This window comes from Oryzias latipes, chromosome 9, assembly GCF_002234675.1.
Source record: "Oryzias latipes chromosome 9, ASM223467v1".
NCBI classification, from domain to species: Eukaryota; Metazoa; Chordata; class Actinopteri; order Beloniformes; family Adrianichthyidae; genus Oryzias; species Oryzias latipes.
Genome location: NC_019867.2, coordinates 651,738 through 670,807, shown reverse-complemented (window position 1 = coordinate 670,807; position 19,070 = coordinate 651,738). Strand labels below are relative to the sequence as shown.

Genomic DNA, 19,070 nt, shown 5'->3' with positions numbered 1-19,070 from the left:
AAATCATTGTTATAAAATATTGGCTGTAATAATTTTTTAAATAGCGTAAGGTGTGAAATAAAAAATGGCTATATTTAGGTGTACTTTTGAAGTCTCATTCCTGGTGTAAATGCATGAAATGCTGCATAGTGTACAGAACCAATCTGGGGGGGGGGGGGGGGTGCATTTAACGTCAGTAATGTTTAGAGGACTTTTTTGTTAACCTTCCCCTCTTGCAAACGTTGGTCAGTTTAATATTAATACATGCAATTGTGTTTTTAAAAGTGAACTTTTGTCTACTGTTGAACCTTTCGCTGCGCGAAGACTTCTCCTTTCTTTTCTCTCGTCTTTCCGACCGACCGTGGTCAGAAGCGCAGGGGAGATTTCCTTCAGGGCCGAAGGGAATTCTCCTTCGGGGTTCACTTCCCGTTGGAAACCCTCAACCTCCAGAGCGGATTAAGAATGACTCCAAAACAGTTATTCTGGGAATGACACCTTCTCTTTATTTAACGAAGTGCTCCGTCCTCCGAACACACAATATATACCACGCTCTACCCCCCCCCCCCCCCCCCCATCTGCACCTGCACTCGCCCCTCCCCTTCTCTCTCGTGGATCGCACCCCGCTCAGCACACACACACTGCAGCACTACCCTTGTATTGATCAAGTGGTATAGGTTTATATGGGATTAAGAAAGTAAGCAGTGCTAGCAAATTGTGTTTCCAAAAAGTAATTGTTACATTAATCTAATTTAATGTCCCTGATTTCATTTTCATGTAGATGCAATCCTGCAGGAATTAAAAGAACATGGCAGCAGCTAAAAGTGAAAAAAAAAAATCGAGTCTTCTCAAAATCCTCGTAAATGTAATTCTCTATGAATTAATGCAGCCTCCTCGTCTATTGGGTCCTCCAAAAAAGAACAAGCCATTCTTGTCACTTAGACCGTCTCTGTGTGACGGAAATGTGGGCAATGAAGGTTAAAGCGAAAAATACCGCTTCGTCTTTAAAAAGGGGAGGGGACCGGCAGAAACTTTGAGTTTGGAGAATAAAACCTGCTCCCGACCAGGTTAGGTTCACAGCATAAGTAACCATGGACACTGACTCCGAGTATAAGTTACCTCTCTTTCAGAAACGGGTTTGACTTACTCTGCTTTCTCTGGTTTAACAAACCTCCCATTCTGAAACGGAAAACCCAGGGTTTCCCTGATTTCAGGGTTAACGCACTCAGAGTTTACACTTAACCTCCTTTCTGAAACAGGCCCCTGTGCAGCATGGAGGCCGAACAGCCGACTTTTCCCTGACAGGATCTTCAGGCAGGAGGAAGAGCTCAGCTGCAGTCTGACACACAAATGGAGGCTCATCATCAAAGTACAGCGCAGTGTTCTGCATCCTGATTGGCTTCTTCTGGACCTTTTATTCAACAAAAGGCTTAAACTTTGAAAGAAAGTTCATTATGTGCGCCTGAAAAAAGTGGATCTAAAGTGTAGCGAGGACATTTACACCCTAAGAACATGTATAGTTTGGGGGTTTACCTGTAATGGGACATTCATGGAACATAAACTTGTGTTGGATTGGTCCACTTTTTATTTAAACCAACAAAGAAGAAGAACGGATGATTCCATTATCATCATCTTCAGCTGCATACCTACAGTTTACATGTTTATCAATATGTTTACATGTTTATCAATATGTTTATCAATATGTTTACATGTTTATCAATATGTTTATCAATATGTTTACACGTTTATCAATATGTTTACATGTTTATCAATAGGTTTACATGTTTATCAATTTGTTTATCAATTTTTTTATCAATATGTTTACATGTTTGTCAATATGTTTAGATGTTTATCAACATGTCTACATGTTTATTGATATGTTTACGTGTCTATAAAAGGACTTTTATCTATAACAAAATGATTGGGGCCCCATTCTTGCCTGGGCCCCTGGAGAAAACCCACAGCGCCCCTGAACGCCACACAAACGAGAAAAAAGGGAAAAGCTGAGTCACGTGGTCGCCATCATTTCCTGCAGCAAGCCCCCTGAACGCGCTGCTCGCTCCCGCGCGTACAGCTCAGCAGCCGTGTGCTCGCTCTCGAACGCACGTTAACGGAAAGGAAAACAGTCCTCGCAGCCAAGGCCCCCCGCCTCTCCGCCGACCCCGTCCTCAGACCCGAACCTTCCGGACCGAGTCCGCTCCGCCTCCGCCCCCGAAGCGCCGCTCCTCATCATGGCGACAGCTGCGGTGTCGGCCTCCGCCGGCTGCGGCCCCAGCCCCGGCCCGGGCACGGAGCTGGTCCGCGGGCAGGCCTTCGACGTGGGGCCTCGGTACAGCAACCTGTCCTACATCGGGGAGGGCGCGTACGGGATGGTGTGGTGAGTGGCGCGCGCTCCCTTTGCTTTTTCACGCCAACTGTCACGTTTGCGCTGGCGGGCACGCGCGTGGACCACGGAATCACGGCTGCGGGGTTCACGCGCGTGGCGTGGATTGACGGGAAAAGTTCAGCGGAAAGGGAGGATTGAGGAAAACGGGGCTTTTCCCGACTGGAAGCGGTTTTTCACAATAAAAGCTGGCCGACTGCAGTCAGCTGCCCACCCCCACCCCTCTCGCGTTCCCACTCGTGTTCCCGTGCGTGGACCTGAAGGGGTTGCATAACAACAGAGTGGGAGTTCCTCCAGAGGTTCTGCTGCCGCTAATGTGAAGGAATTCAGGCCGAACTTACTAAGCGGGTCTCCGGGGAGAACCTCCAGGTTCGGAACCTACAGACTCCCAGAGGGTTCTGGTTCCTGGTTCTTGTCTTTAGAGGGTTCTGGTTCCTGGTTCTTGTCTTCAGAGGGTTCTGGTTCCTGGTTCTTGTCTTTAGAGGGTTCTGGTTCCTGGTTCTTGTCTTTAGAGGGTTCTGGTTCCTGGTTCTTGTCTTCAGAGGGTTCTGGTTCCTGGTTCTTGTCTTCAGAGGGTTCTGGTTCCTGGTTCTTGTCTCCAGAGGGTTCTGGTTCCTGGTTCTTGTCTTCAGAGGGTTCTGATTGTTCTCTGGGTTCTTGTCTTCAGAGGGTTCTGGTTCCTGGTTCTTGTCTCCAGAGGGTTCTGATTCTTCCTGGTTCTTGTCTCCAGAGGGTTCTGGTTCCTGATTCTTGTCTCCAGAGGGTTCTGGTTCCTGGTTCTTTTCTCCAGAGGGTTCTGGTTCCGGGTTCTTTTCTCCAGAGTGTTCTGGTTCCTGGTTCTTGTCTCCAGAGGGTTCTGGTTCCTGGTTCTTGTCTTTAGAGGGTTCTGGTTCCTGGTTCTTGTCTTCAGAGGGTTCTGGTTCCTGGTTCTTGTCTTTAGAGGGTTCTGGTTCCTGGTTCTTGTCTTCAGAGGGTTCTGGTTCCTGGTTCTTGTCTCCAGAGGGTTCTGGTTCCTGGTTCTTGTCTCCAGAGGGTTATGGTTCCTGGTTCTTGTCTTTAGAGGGTTCTGGTTCCTGGTTCTTGTCTTCAGAGGGTTCTGGTTCCTGGTTCTTGTCTTCAGAGGGTTCTGGTTCCTGGTTCTTGTCTTTAGAGGGTTCTGGTTCCTGGTTCTTGTCTTCAGAGGGTTCTGGTTCCTGGTTCTTGTCTCCAGAGGGTTCTGGTTCCTGGTTCTTGTCTTTAGAGGGTTCTGGTTCCTGGTTCTTGTCTTCAGAGGGTTCTGGTTCCTGGTTCTTGTCTTTAGAGGGTTCTGGTTCCTGGTTCTTGTCTTCAGAGGGTTCTGGTTCCTGGTTCTTGTCTTCAGAGGGTTCTGGTTCCTGGTTCTTGTCTTCAGAGGGTTCTGATTGTTCTCTGGGTTCTTGTCTTCAGAGGGTTCTGGTTGTTCTCTGGGTTCTTGTCTTCAGAGGGTTCTGGTTCCTGGTTCTTGTCTCCAGAGGGTTCTGGTTCCTGGTTCTTGTCTTCAGAGGGTTCTGATTGTTCTCTGGGTTCTTGTCTTCAGAGGGTTCTGGTTCCTGGTTCTTGTCTTCAGAGGGTTCTGATTGTTCTCTGGGTTCTTGTCTTCAGAGGGTTCTGGTTCCTGGTTCTTGTCTCCAGAGGGTTCTGGTTCCTGGTTCTTGTCTCCAGAGGGTTCTGGTTCCTGGTTCTTGTCTTCAGAGGGTTCTGATTGTTCTCTGGGTTCTTGTCTTCAGAGGGTTCTGGTTCCTGGTTCTTTTCTCCAGAGTGTTCTGGTTCCTGGTTCTTCTCTGGGTTTTTGTGGATTTGTCAAACTGGAGATCCCAGCAAAGATCTTCCAGACTTAGAGGCTGATTTTCCTACTTTTGGATCTTTGGATCTCTTCTTTGTTTTATCAGTAAAGCAGATTCTGGAGATCCTTCAGGGTCCAAACAATCTGGACGTCTGGCTCAGAGGTAACGGACTCGCGTTGCGTTTGGGTTCTACGCACAAACGGGGCATTCATTGAAAGTTCAACCAGCTGAACTTTGACCAATCAGGGACCAGGATTTGGTAGTGTCCTTTCAGATTGGGTAGAAATGGACCCTGAAACAGAAATAACCGGGCCGTTATGACTGACTAATGATCCGGTTCGGGTCCGGCTGGAGTTCTGTTATACCAAGTCTTTCAAATATCGGAATAGAGCTGTGAGAGAAAAGGACAAACCAACCGGACTCTGACGTTCAACAGAACCTTGAATAGACAGACGGTCTACGTTCAGAAGGAAAAGCTACCGGCTGGTTTTCATCCAGGTTCAGAACGCAGACCAACGTTTGTCAGCGGTAAAGTCAGAACGCCGGTTCAGCTGATCTTCATCAGAAAGACCTTCACACTGACGTCAGCTGACACTGCTCGTCCTGTGGAACGTACAGGGTGAGGTTCTGGTCGTGTTCTGGACGTGATGGCGTTGACTGTTCAACTGCGGGGAACATGTAATGATTGCTCAGTTGGTAAAGCGCTGGACTGGTGTCGGTACCACAACCGTTCGGGTTCCTGGGACTAGTGCTGAGGTCACATGATGTGACTGTCTGTCCGTTGGTCTGATGACGTGTCAGACAGTGATTGGTCTGTAAATGACCATAGAAGAAGATATTAGGCGGTTCGTTGTAAACAAACAGAGCTCCAACATGGAGCGAGATGAGCTTCTAAACGTGCTTTTATTAAGGTTATGATTGTTATTTAATGCATGTTTGCTTATAGTTTTTTAAATCTGTGCATCCAGTGCTTTATTATTGACAGAACGGACCCAGAAGAACAACATTTAGCCATGCTAAGAACATTTCAGCCACGGCTGAACTTAAACTGGAATAGGAAGCAGATCGTGGATAAATGTCTAAAATTACAAAGAATAATGTCAGACACAATTTATGAGGGAAAATAACTTTAGGTTACAAAAGAAAACGTGAAATAAAAATATGTAGAGCCCGAGCAGATGTGGACGCTACGTAGTTTGTCCTAGTGGGGCCACCGTAGTGTGACGTCAGCTTCAGTGGAAAGGACCCCGAACGGTTATTGCAGGCCAAACGGTTACGGTACCTACACTGGCACATGGGGGATCGGGGTTCGATTCCTCCTCCAGCGTGGGTCCTTGGGGGTGTAGTCTGGGGTACCCTGTGCCGGTTCCCATGATGCCGTAGGAGCGACCATTGACCATGCAGCGGCTGTCATAAGGTGATGGCGTTGGCGACACAGACGCTGCTTTAGATCATCCTGTCAGTGAAAACCTCCTAGACCAGAGGGGGGAGGGGGTTCTGGGGTGATCCGGACCCTCGGACATCTGGGTTTTTGGTCGAGCGGTGGGCAGGACCAACCTCTGACCTCCTTTCTGCTTTTCTGACACTTCTCTTTCTTGGGGGGCACAGAGCTTCTGCCTGCAGCCTGGTGCTTCCTTCTCGTGGTTGTTGCTCATCTTGTGAGGTTTGTTCACAGTTCTTCCTGTGTGGGGGGGTGGGGGGTGTCTTCCTCTAACCCTGCGGCGGCGCCGCCTCCCGTCTGTCGCCGTTGCTTTTTGTTCTGTAAACATTTGCATGCTTGATGAGGCGTTCAGGGGAACGAGGCTTTTCTCCAACCGTGCGTTTCAGGGACGGCGTGTTGCGGCGAGTTTCCTGCTGCTCTGGAATGTGTTCATCCAGTTTTTGGGATGTGTTTGGGCGCGTGCAGATGGAGAGCGTCTGCGCCCGGCAGCGTCTGCGCCTGACGAGCGCGGTACTCTGTCCGCCGCTGTCCGGAGGCTCATGGACGGTCCTGATCCGGCAGATAATCTGACGTGTTCAGACGACAGCGAAGGGAAGGAGGAACGTCCTCCGTCTGTCTCCATCACAGCCCCTGAAACATACGTGGAAATTCTTTTTGGGGGGGTCGCTTTGGCGTGATGACGCGGCCTCCGGCGTCCTCTGCGGTTCATTCAGGCGTGTTTTTGATGTGCAGTAAGTATCGGAGTGAATCTGAAACCGTTTCCGTTGGAAAGGCAGCTTCAGTTGCTGTTTTGTGTTCCTGGTCGTCATGGAAACGCAGTTCAGTCTGGAGCCGGAGCGTCTGAAGCTGCGGGAACGTTCTCGTCTGCGGGGACGTTCTCGTCTGCGGGGACGTTCTCGTCTGCGGGGACGTTCTCGTCTGCGGGGACGTTCTCGTCTGAGGGGACGTTCTCGTCTGAGGGGACGTTCTCGTCTGCAGGACGTTCTCGTCTGCAGAACGTTCTCGTCTGCAGGGACGTTCTCGTCTGCAGAACGTTCTCGTCTGCAGGAACGTTCTCGTCTGCAGAACGTTCTCGTCTGCAGAACGTTCTCGTCTGCGGGGACGTTCTCGTCTGCGGGGACGTTCTCGTCTGCGGGGACGTTCTCGTCTGCAGAACGTTCTCGTCTGCGGGGACGTTCTCGTCTGCGGGGACGTTCTCGTCTGCAGAACGTTCTCGTCTGCAGGGACGTTCTCGTCTGCAGAACGTTCTCGTCTGCAGGAACGTTCTCGTCTGCAGAACGTTCTCGTCTGCGGGGACGTTCTCGTCTGCAGAACGTTCTCGTCTGCGGGGACGTTCTCGTCTGCGGGGACGTTCTCGTCTGCGGGGACGTTCTCGTCTGCAGAACGTTCTCGTCTGCAGGGACGTTCTCGTCTGCAGAACGTTCTCGTCTGCAGGAACGTTCTCGTCTGCAGAACGTTCTCGTCTGCGGGGACGTTCTCGTCTGCAGAACGTTCTCGTCTGCGGGGACGTTCTCGTCTGCGGGGACGTTCTCGTCTGCGGGGACGTTCTCGTCTGCGGGGACGTTCTCGTCTGCGGGGACGTTCTCGTCTGCAGAACGTTCTCGTCTGCGGGGACGTTCTCGTCTGCAGAACGTTCTCGTCTGCGGGGACGTTCTCGTCTGCTGGGACGTTCTCGTCTGCAGAACGTTCTCGTCTGCGGGGACGTTCTCGTCTGCTGGGACGTTCTCGTCTGCAGGGACGTTCTCGTCTGCAGGGACGTTCTCGTCTGCAGAACGTTCTCGTCTGCGGGGACGTTCTCGTCTGCGGGGACGTTCTCGTCTGCGGGGACGTTCTCGTCTGCGGGGACGTTCTCGTCTGCGGGGACGTTCTCGTCTGCGGGGACGTTTTCGTCTGCAGCAGCAGTGCTGAACATCTCCACCACGTTTCTTCACTTCAGGCTGTGACATCAGAGCAAAGATGATGACATCACTGCAGCTTTAGGCCCAGACCAAAGCAGCCGCCGTTTCCTTTTAGTTATGTCATCATGCATGTTCTCTAAAACAGCTGACTAGAACACGCCGACCAGGATGTAGGGAGATGCTCCTTCAAAATAAGAGATTCTTCCCAGTTAGCAACATGTTGAACCAGTTCAGTGTTTTCAGGAGATGATTATGAAATGAAAATCTGCAAAAGCATGATTTGATGATCGGTGTCTTTCAGAATAAGAGTATTGGTTTGGAAAGGTGGCCTTCAGAATAAGACGTCAGAAGCGGTTTTGCTTTGGTGTTGAACAGCTGAACGCATTTCTCTCTGCAGCAGTTCACGGATGTTTGTCGTTTGTAAACGGGATTGTTTTCCTCCCATCACAAACCTGGGTTAATCGGGCTGTTCTGACCCGGGCTGTTTGGACCCGGGCTGTTACGTTTCCCATCCTCCCTTTTGCTCACACTTTGCTCGGTTCTGCCATCTGAGCTGTGCTCTTGAAATGCCACCGTGGCGCCCGTCTCCATGGAAACGCTCTGACATCAGTACCACCACTTCACAGCCAATGAGAGCGCAGCGCTGCAGTCTGCTGTGCATTCAGGAGATGTCATTTGTGTAATTTGGTCACTTTTGGTTAAACAAGCAGAGAAACGTCTCGTGCACGCTCGTGCACGCGGCTGCATTGATGCTGAGGCGTTTCCGTTCGTGCACCGCTGCAGCGTTTGTCAGCGAGATGGAGGCCGTGATATCAGCTGAGGTTTGTGTTCTGCTGCTGCCGAGCTTTCAGCAGAACACACGACAGATTTTCTGTCCCAATCGTGTTTCCGTGTTCATGCGTGTTTGTCGTCATTAGAAACACGTTTCTTCAGATTAAAAGCATCACTTCCTGTTTTAAGTCCAAGTCTTTCTTTCTTTCCTGGGTTTGTCGTTTCTTCGCGGTCCGTTTCCACAGAACCTCCCGAGGTTCTCAGAAGCTTCGGCGCCGTCCTCAGAGAGGATCACAACAAGAGGCGAGCGGGGCCAGGGTTCTGCAGAACCAGAACCGGCTCACCAGGACCTTTCACTGCAGCTGTGTTGCTTTACTGATGCTGAAAGTAACATTAGAGAGAAAATGGTTTTTAAAAATAGGAAAACAGCTTTAAGGCTTTTTCATCTGATGGATAATGAAACACTAAAAGTCCAAACTTTTCCTTCATTTCAGCTCTGTGTGGGAAAATCAGGAAAATCGGGTTGTGATTCCATCTTTTTCCCACTTTTTCTGCTCTAAAGGCTCCTCTTCTGTCGTTTCCTGTTTGCATAACGAGCTGCAAATCTGGGAAAACGCGACAGGTGGACGCCATCCTGGTCAGCGTGCTGCGTTCATGAGCAGCGCGGAAACCTTAGCTTCGTTGTCTGCAGATGGAGTCTTCCTGCTGTTCCTGTTGGGAACCAGAATGTGGTCAACGTTCGTTCCTGTAGTCTGAACTCAAACTGGATTCTAAAAACTAGGAATTCAGGTTTTTTCCAGCGTTTTTGTATTTTTTTGTCCCAGCAGGACACGAACGCCTCGTCTGCTGAACGTTAATGATTTACAGCCTCTTCATGATGCTGCATCATGACACCACAGCTGGAGCCTGTGAGGAAGCTTAAGTGTCTACAGTTACACAAAGATTAGATTTCCTTTTTGTTTCTTAGAAATTCACAACTTTACTTTTACTGGACGATGGCATCCTGCTTGACCTTTTTAACAAACAGCAAAGGATCTCAGAGGAACAACTTTCAGACGTTGATATAAATCTACCTGTAAGCTTCAGACTGTCGATGGAATATTGGAATAACTGGAAACCAGAAAGTCCCACTGCCAGGAATCTATCAGGAACACCATGGTTCCCGCCAAAAAACCCCGTTCCCTGAAAACCTCCGTGACTGACTGAAGCAGCAGCTTCCTGGTCTGTTGGGAATCATTTCTGAAAGAAAGTCTATCTGAAAGTCAGCAGAACCTTGGTGGATTTTTAGTGTCGGACCGGTACCGGCACCGATGTGTGGCCCGTCCCTCAGCATCTCCTGGGTGGAGAAGGCGGGGCTTCCAGCAGGTGGAGGCGGGTCATTCAGAAGCGTGATGATCAGAAACCGTTAGCATGAAGCACGCTCGCTAAAGGAGACAATGCTAACAGGGAGACCTCTGCTCCAGAAGTTCTGGTTCCGTAGGTCCAACATGTGGAGCACAGTGAACCCCCCAGAGATGGACGCTCGCTCTCTCTCTCTCTGTGACCTGACATCACGGGGGGGGGGGGGGGGGGGGGGGGGGGGTCTTTTGATCTTCACCCTCAGGTCTCTGCGGCTCACTGATCATTTCCTCTTTCCCGGCTCCGCCTCCTCCCGATCGTCATGGTTACCATCTTGTTGCATAACTGCTGCTGTGGACAAAGGCCTCGTCTTCCCGTCTCCATGGCGACAACCTCCCCTTACACATGAGCAGTGTTTCTTCACAGCTGGAGGACAGAAGGTCCAGGACTTCTGGACTCCGTCGGTTCCGTTGAGGATTCTGGCTGCTTTGTCCGTCCAGACGTGGTTCTTCAGACGTTCCTCGTTGACGGTTTGACACTCGAGGATTTGTTGTTTGGACCAAACCAGAGGATGTGCAGCGGCGGCTTGAAGTGAATCACAGAAGAAGAAGAAGAAGAGGGTGAAACCACAAACTTCAGCTTTGGACTGAAGTTCCTCCTGACGCTTTCTTAAACCGCTTGAATATCTAAGCCACGCCCTTCTTGAGGCGTTTGCTGTCTTTGTTGGATTACAGGTCAGAGGTCAGGGCATCTTCTTGGTGCACAACAACGGGGGGGGGGGGGGGGGGGGGAATGTCTGGAATTCCTCAGAAGTTTCAGTTGAAAGTATTCTTTGAAATCCACATTTGCATAAAACAGAACAGCCACATTAAATATGAAAATATGGAACGGCGGAGCTAAATGTGGCGTTGACGTTGCAGGTGGGCTCCGGTTGGTTGGTCTTGGTTGGACGTGTGATGGACAGTAGTTCTTCAGACAGACTGCTGGCTCCTCATGGATCCTGCAGGCCGACTGATGGGATGAAAGTCAGATGTGATGAATATTGAACTAAATTCTCTGCTGCGTTCACGTAAGAAGGTTTTTTCTGTGGACTTAGTTTGATCTGGAGGTTCCAGGGATTTGGTCTGTGTCTGTTTTTTGGGTTCTCTTCAGATCCGTCTTTTCTCTTTTTCTTTTGTGAACCTGTCAGACGGACAAACCGTGAACGTTTTTGGATTCTCCGTCCTAAAACCAGCGTGGAGCAGACTTTGGCTCTTCGCTGGAGAACGCCGTGTTCTTTGGAGAGCCGTCTGCTCCTCGGAGCTGTGGTGACGCGTCTGTCCTGCTCTCCGGCCTTGATCCCGTTCGGCGGCTCCCTGCTGTCCAGAACCGGGCTTCCACTCCTCTCGCATTTCGTCTGCAGAAGCCCGGCACGCTCCTGTTTGCACGCCGCCATCGCCATGGCAACCCCTTTCTTATTCCATCCCTGCATGTAGGCGTTCTTCAGACACTTCCTTTGTTTGATGCTCAGAAATAAATCTGGATGGAAACGGGGAAGCTGTGGGACGTGAAGATCCTGGAGACGCTGCAGAACGAGGCGTGGGTTTGAATCCCGGCTGGGTCCTTAGGAGGTTGTAAATCCCCCTTTAACCCCCATAATTGGAACAGTCCGCCTGCAGCTTCTTTTCTTTATTTATCACACAATCGCTCAGAAAACATTCCACTTCTAAAATCACTCAAGAAATGTTTGTGTGGATCCCTAAACTGTAGGAATTAACCACAAATGAACAGATTTGTATTTTCAGCAGGTTTCCCATATATATAGATCTATATTTCCTTATTATATAGATGATAAAATGTTCATTTTAACCATCAGCTCAGTTTGTCTGCATGATTTCCTGTTCTAAAAGTTGAAAAACAAAAGGAACATTTTTGATCATCTGGTAGATTTTGAAGTCATTTTTGTCCAGTTGAAGACAAAACCAACGTACCTTCTTCCCTCTTCCAGGGGGGGTTCTGAAGCAGAAACCCCTCCTGTCCTGACATCCTCAGAGCTGCTTTTCTTATCGATTGTTCTTGTTCGCCGTTTAAGGGTTACCTGTTCCTCTGGACGCTGATGAATGGATGGAAGCTGCTGCGTTTTTAGGAATCCACTTCCTCCGGTTCCTAACGTCTGCTTTTCCCTCCACAGCTCGGCGTACGACCGCGACAACAAGATCCGCGTGGCCATCAAAAAGATCAGCCCCTTCGAGCACCAGACCTACTGCCAGCGCACGCTGAGGGAGATCAAGATCCTTCTGCGCTTCAAGCACGAGAACATCATCGGCATCAACGACATCATCCGCGCGCCGAGCATCGAGCAGATGAAGGACGTGTATCCTGCCTCCGTTCTTAGACCATGTTGGTCTGATAACAGCTGTTGAGAACTGAACGGAGTGAGCGTGACCCCCTCCAACCCAGAAAATGGTTTATTCCAGCTCCAACTAAAGGAAGTCCTTTCAGTCACCGCCATGTACCCTACCACCAATAAGCACGGATTGGTCTGATTTAGTCTGAGTCTTCGTTTCTATGGCAACGACTCTCACCAGTCAGGAGCTTGTCTGAAGGCCACACCCCTACTCTCAAACATTGGGGTCAGCAGGCCCCGCCCACTTGTAATTGAGGCATCTGGTTGGTCAGTTTATAACTTGAACTACAGGAAAAAATGTGAAAGAGGATATTTAAGAAGATGTGAAAACAAATTTATCAAATCCAGAACGGTTCTTCGGAAACAGCTGTTTGTTTCTCTATAGAAGTCTATGGAGTCTTGGAGCCACTTCCTGTTTAGAGGACCAGGGGGGCGGGGCCACTCAGTCCAGTTCTCTTTTACAGTCAATGGAAGCAGAGGTCAGTTGGTGTCGTCAGTCTGTGGTGTTGGACAGTTGATGCAGGTTGTGGTGTTGGAGTCCATTGTTGGGACCAATCACCACCTGTTGTGGTGGAAAAGCCCCCCCTGCACGCTGTCGCAGGCTGCACTGTGTCAGATGTGTCTGTGTCATGAGACGTTACCCATGTCTGGAGCAGCTGTTGACGCTCTGGGTCAGAGGTCAGGAACCCACGGCTGGTCACATCTGGCTCTTTTGATGGCCACAGTCTTTCATTAGACCAGTCCTCCTCAGACGCCATGCGATGCCAGTTTGTAACGCCCTGAAACCTGGGAGCTGCCGTCCCTGCAGCTGCCCCCCCCCCCCCCCCCCCGCCCCCTGCCCCCGTCTTTGGGAAGGAAAAGGGGAGGGGTCGGGGGCAGCGAGGTGAGGCGGCGCTCTGATGAGAACACGCTGCCCGTCACATTCCACACACTGCAGTGTGCGTGTGCGTGTGTGTGTGTGTGTGTGTACTGACAACGTTTGGCCCATCGGTCCAAAACACCCCCTCCCAACGACAGGCTGAGCGACAGAACTGAGGGCCAACCAGCATCTCTTCTTGATGCGTTCAATGAACACTGGAAGTTAGAACGCGACCGAACAGCCGCCCAGTCTAACCGCTACAGTAACAACGTTATTAAAACTGAATGCACAGAATTATTGTTGGTCAAAGTGTTGAAATGACATCAAAGGCACACATTCACTAGTATTTTTAGTTTTAAACATATCGAATGGCTCTCATGAAATTACATGTAAAAATATGTGGTGTTCATGTGTCTCTTGGCCAAAAAGGTTCCCAACCCCTGATTTAGAGTCTTCACTGGGGGGGGGGGGCATGTGTTACCAGTAAATGCACCTCTTTCCAGTCACCAAAGTCACAACATTTCTCAATATTCCTGATCTCTACTAAAACCAAAAAACTGCCTGAAAACTACAGAAGTCTTGGACTCTTTGAGATACACGTCTGTCCGACGCCTCGCCCCCCCCACAGGCTCTTTCTATCAGCACAAAACCAGGAGTTAGCATACTTCACACCTTCGTTGTCTGGTCCACCTCCGTCTTCTTGCATCCAAACCACATTCCTGTCACAGAAGTGTCCTGGGCTGACTGTCTTGGTTGAAACTATTCTGGTGTGGCAGATCGTCTGCTGTCCGTTTGTTTCCTAAATAAGCCGGTTCTGACTGAAAAGGTACCGTAACACGTCTAGGTGTGTCATAGACCGTTTAGACGGATCGCCCTTCTGCCGCGCCGTACTGTCGGACTTGTTGGAACTATGGCTACGTTCACACTGCAGGGCTTAATGCTCAATTCGGATTTTTTGAAAAAATCCGAATTGTTTGCTAGACCGTTCACATTTCCAAGTAAATCCGAACTTTTGTGATCTCCAGTGTGACCGTGACACGACCCAAACGAGACCCGCATGCGCAGAAGCCAGAAGAATACTCAACGGTGAACGACGTCACCTGTTTGCGGAGCAAACGTTAACAATGGATGTCAACAGCAGTGTTGTCAAAAGCGGAGCTCTTTTTGTAATATTACATTTATTTTCACGAAGGAGCAGCACAATTACAATCTTCTCATTTTAAGAAGGCAATGGAGTCGGGATCGTCTGGACCCACTGTAGTGGAAGAGGAATGTGTATGTGTTGGGGCCGCGCGCCCGCGTGTGTGCAAGCGCGTGCCGCGATAGAGAATAGGTGGGGGGGCAGTGTGGGCGCGCATTCATGTTGTGTGTTACGGAGGACGGATGACGGTAATAAAAGTAGGTTTCCCCCAGAATAAATGCTATGGACTCTTTATTAACCCGTTCTGGAGAATCTAAGGATCAGAACAGGGAGGAGGAGGAGGATCGCCTCGGGTCCCCCGCGCTTCTGAGCACGGTGGAAAGGGGAGAAAGAAAAAAAAGTTATCGCGGTAAAGGTTCAACACCACGCTCTGCCATTTAGCTGGAATTTTTTTCAAAAACCGCCCAGTTGCGATCAGAGCCCTGGAGTTTGGCCTGAAAAGAGCGATCAGCCCAAATATTAATCCAATCAGTGACCTCCCTTCCCTTCCACTGACTGATCTCAGCAGCATCGTCCGCCATGGTTGATGTTTACGTTCTCGTTCCCGCCTACTTCAACGCAAAATGATGACGTTTGTTGCGTGTCGATGACGTACAGTTCGGAATCAAGTCGCCTGGCCGGTCAGACGGCGGTCGCAATTGAAAAGAACGGCTACAATTCGGAATCATGACGGCAAACCCACGGGGCCTGGGTCGCAATTGAAAAGATCGGATCTGTGTCATTCAGACTGTCATGAAAAGATCGGAATTGGGCCGCTTAGGGGCAAAAATTTCGGAATTGGGTCGTTTCAGCCTGCAGTGTGAACGTAGCCTATGGGGGTCTGAAAGCAGGAGTTCCTGCGTTTGGAAGGCTAAGCTCCTTAACTCTGAGTGTCCCAGATACATCGTCCAGGACCTCATGGAGACGGACCTGTACAAGCTCCTGAAGACCCAACACCTGAGCAACGACCACATCTGCTACTTCCTCTACCAGATCCTACGAGGGCTCAAGTACATCCACTCTGCCAACGTCCTGCACCGCGACCTGAAGCCCTCCAACCTTCTGCTCAACACCACCTGTGATCTGAAGGTAACGCCATTTAGACTGAGACTTCCTGGTATTTCTTTACCCTCCGGTGGAGAAGGTTTGAAGCTGGGCCTTTCTGTTTCTGCAGATCTGTGATTTCGGTCTGGCCCGTGTGGCGGATCCCGACCACGATCACACTGGTTTCCTCACAGAGTACGTGGCCACACGCTGGTACCGAGCTCCTGAGATCATGCTCAACTCCAAGGTGAACCTTCGTTCCATGTTTAGAAGTTTGAAATGCTGAGTACTGAGGTGTTGGACGTCATGGTCCATCCTCACTGCTGCTTTCATGGTCAAACATTTCTGCTTTCACCGGGCATTGCGTCGTCTGTGACGGAGGTTGCGGTCTCTCGGTTTCAGGGCTACACCAAGTCCATAGATATCTGGTCAGTGGGTTGCATCCTCGCCGAGATGTTGTCCAACAGGCCAATCTTCCCTGGGAAGCACTACCTGGATCAGCTCAACCACATTTTGGGTAAAACTTGTTTTGGTTTAATGTTTGATTGGGTCCTGGAGATCCAGCTGTAACTGAAACACCAACGTGGGCCCTCAGGGATCCTGGGCTCTCCGTCCCAAGAAGACCTGAACTGCATCATCAACATCAAAGCCAGGAACTATCTGCTGTCGCTGCCTCTGCGCTGCAAAGTGCCCTGGAACCGCCTCTTCCCCAACGCCGACCCCAAAGGTCAGAGAGCGTTTTCCGTCAGACCGCTGACCGGCTGCAGGCGAAAACGCCCTTTAGATCTTTTTGCTTCTTGTTTTTCAAATGTTTGGAACCATCTTCGGGTTCTTCCTCGGTCTGGTGTGGGACGTGGGGGGGTTCTGGGAGATGTTCACCTGCTCAGGAAACCTGTTCTGTCCTGCAGCTCTGGACCTGCTGGACAAGATGCTGACCTTTAACCCTCACAAGAGGATCGAGGTGGAGCAGGCTCTGGCACACCCCTACCTGGAGCAGTACTACGACCCCACAGACGAGGTGAGATGCTGCTGTGGAGAGGATTCTGGAGGACCTTTGTCTACATCATCTTTATTTTATTTTCTTTAGCCCGTCGCTGAGGCGCCGTTCAAATTCGACATGGAGCTGGATGACTTACCCAAAGAGACCCTGAAGGAGTACATCTTTGAGGAAACGGCCCGTTTTCAGCCCGGGTTCAGGTCCTAACGTCTCTCAGGTGCGTCCTCCTGTTTCCGGACTGGTGTCTGTGGAGCTGAACCGGGTTCAGACCAGATGTGATGCAGACTGAAGCTGGACCCTTCAGGAAGGCGTCCCTCAACTCTGTGACTTTTGTCTGGTTTAGCTGAAAGGAAAAATTCATGAAAGCTTTCTCCCCCCCACAGGTGACCCCGCACAGGCGTCTGCACCCCCCCCCCCCCCCCCCCCCCTGTTGCTGTGATGGAACCTTTTGTTTTGGGGGTTTTGTATCCGCCCCCATCCCCATCGCCTGGATTCCTCGGTCTGTCATCAATCCAGTCTGCTCAGGAACAGCATCAAGAATACCCCCCCTCTCTCTCTCTGTCAGAGTGGGAGGGGGGCTTAAATGGGGGGTGCTTACAGTGTTGGGGGGGGGTCGTTGTTTCAAGCCAAGTTGAGGAATGACGTGGTCTGTGTTTGTGTTTTTGTTTGTTTATTTTTTGGGGGGGGGGTCCGCTGCTTTGCACATTATTCCTGAGAATCAGTCCCACCTTGTCGCCCCGTTACGGGTTCTGGTTGTGAAACATCCCAGTCTGCTGGTTTTATGCAACAGAACCGACCTGGTTCCGTTTCTGGTCGAGTCCAAACCCGCTGGCTAAGTGGGGGGGGGGGGGGGGGTCATGACGGGAAAAGAACCCTTTCACGTCCGTTTTTGCCTTAGCCACAAATTTAAAACCCGTTTGATCCGTGAGGACGCTGCCGTGCCCCCCACCCCCCATGGTTTGGTGTCGCGCCACCCCCCGTCAGAATCAGACTGTCCCCTCTGCATGACTGTTATCAGCTCCGTATACAAAGACCACCATGTTAAGTGCCACGGGGCGCCTCTTCACCCTTACCTGCGGGGGCGTGTCACTCTCCGAACACGCGGTGCTTTTTGTGTCCCGCCCCTTTCTGCTTTAGCTTCCTCACTGTAACCCCCCCCCCCCTGCAGAACAGCTGATCCGATGGATAACCTGAAGGACTAAATCCACCCCACCCCCGTTCTAAAATGTTAGTTTGATCCTGTTTGGACGAAACCATCACCACGACTTTGTCCAGAACTTAGAGAACCGTTTGTGCTTATATGCCCCGCCCCTTTTCTTTTGGAGGAGAGGACGCTAAAGCTCTGCTGAAATGCAATCAAGCCATAACAGAACCTCTGACCACGCCCACCTGTGATGTCACAGCGTACCAACCCAGTGCGCATGAGCGCCGCTGCTGCCGCGCCGGCGGAAGGAAAGCGGCTGAAGCCTGAAGGTCCTCCGGTGACCGAGTCGAATAGTTCCAAACCTGAGTCGGTCCGGACCCCGCGGCAGCGGGTCCGAACCCCACGGCGGCGCCAGGTCCGGACGCTGCACGCCAGCCGTCTATCAGGACTGACCCTATTTTTTAGAGATATTTTTATCGTATTTTCTTGAACCCAAAACTATTTTTGTTGCTTGAAGCCACAAACGCCGCGCGCGCGCCCGCCGGGACTCACCTGTAGATACACGTGTTTGGGGGGAGGGGGGCATTCAAAGCGAAAAAAAAAAAAAAAGCTCGTGAGTTTTTGTGCGGTGTAAGTGTCTGTGCCTTTTGAAGAAGCGGAGGTTTGGCGCGCAGCTCGTGGCGGTGACGTCACCCGCGGCGTTTTGATCTCATTTCTGTACATTTCTAAAGGATTTTCTCGCCACAGCTACGTGATTTGTGACTGTACTGAAGATATGAAAACATTTCTATATATTTCCCTCGAGGCTTTTCTCTTTTTTTAAGTGCAGATCTTTTCTGGTCAGATGAATGTTCTGTTTCTATGATCGGACACTAATCTTCGTCTCTGGTGGAACTTCTTCATTCTGTAGGTTTGGATCATTTCAAACGGTGTCGTGAACCTTTCGGACCGGGAACCTTCCCATCCTGGTTGTGTTTCTGATGATGCGTGTTGCTGTTGTGTGAAGGATTGAATTTAAAGAGGCATTTGTTATTAAAGACTGACTGCTACCGCACACCTTTCTGTTTGCAACTCTACCGTGATGACATTTAATAGACGTTCATTAAAAACACTGTACCAACGTCTCGACTGGACTCTTCCCTTATTTACCATCTAAGAAATTAGAGAAGAAGTTTGGAAAAACTCCAGAAACCATTTTTTTCTGGAAGACCTACAAAGCAAAAAGCGGTCAACCAGGAGAAAGTCAGATGGAGCAGCATCTAGTGGTCACAGGTCTAGACACGGAGCGACGGAGAACATCAGGACCCGGAGGAGAGCTGGAAGTCAGCGGTGAGATGTTCTGTTGGTGTGACAGAGGAGCTCCTCGTTTCCATGGTGATGGACAGACCGTCAGACAGGGATCTCCGTGGATCATAATAATAATTAATAATTGGTACTTTATTGATCCCACAATGGGGAAATTCGTCTCCGCATTTGACCCATCCCCTGGAGGAGCGGTGAGCTGCAGCCTAATTGCGCTCGGGAGGCGGTAGCGCTAAGGGTCTTGCCTAAGGACCTTCACTGGGTGATGTTCATTGCTCGCCATTGATATATGGTAATTGACTCAGTACCATTGTTCATTCCCCTCCGGGAATCGAACCCTGGATTCTTGCGTGGTTAGCCGCTCACCTTACCAACCGAGCCACCCAGCCGGTTACATCATGTTTGCAGACGACACTGATCTGTAGTTAGAGGCGGTGGAGGAGCATCTAGAGAGGTTTGATCTGCAGTGATGAAAGTCAGGCAAGGAAAAAATCCCTGAACTTTTCTTTGAGCGATATGGCGGGCACAGAGCGAAATTTTGGAAAAATA

The 19,070-nt window shown here is 50.3% G+C and overlaps 1 protein-coding gene across 1 annotated transcript; it reads left to right on the top strand.

The window, feature by feature from the left end:
- Positions 1-2,018: 2,018 nt before the first annotated feature.
- LOC101162905 (mitogen-activated protein kinase 1) lies at positions 2,019-18,343 on the top strand. The gene is made up of 9 exons (XM_023958116.1): positions 2,019-2,353; positions 11,780-11,962; positions 14,934-15,123; positions 15,209-15,325; positions 15,481-15,595; positions 15,674-15,805; positions 15,987-16,096; positions 16,166-16,292; positions 16,459-18,343. Exons 1-8 carry the CDS (start codon positions 2,208-2,210, stop codon positions 16,280-16,282), a joined length of 1,110 nt encoding a protein of 369 aa, XP_023813884.1. The 5' UTR covers positions 2,019-2,207; the 3' UTR covers positions 16,283-16,292; positions 16,459-18,343.
- Positions 18,344-19,070: the final 727 nt, after the last annotated feature.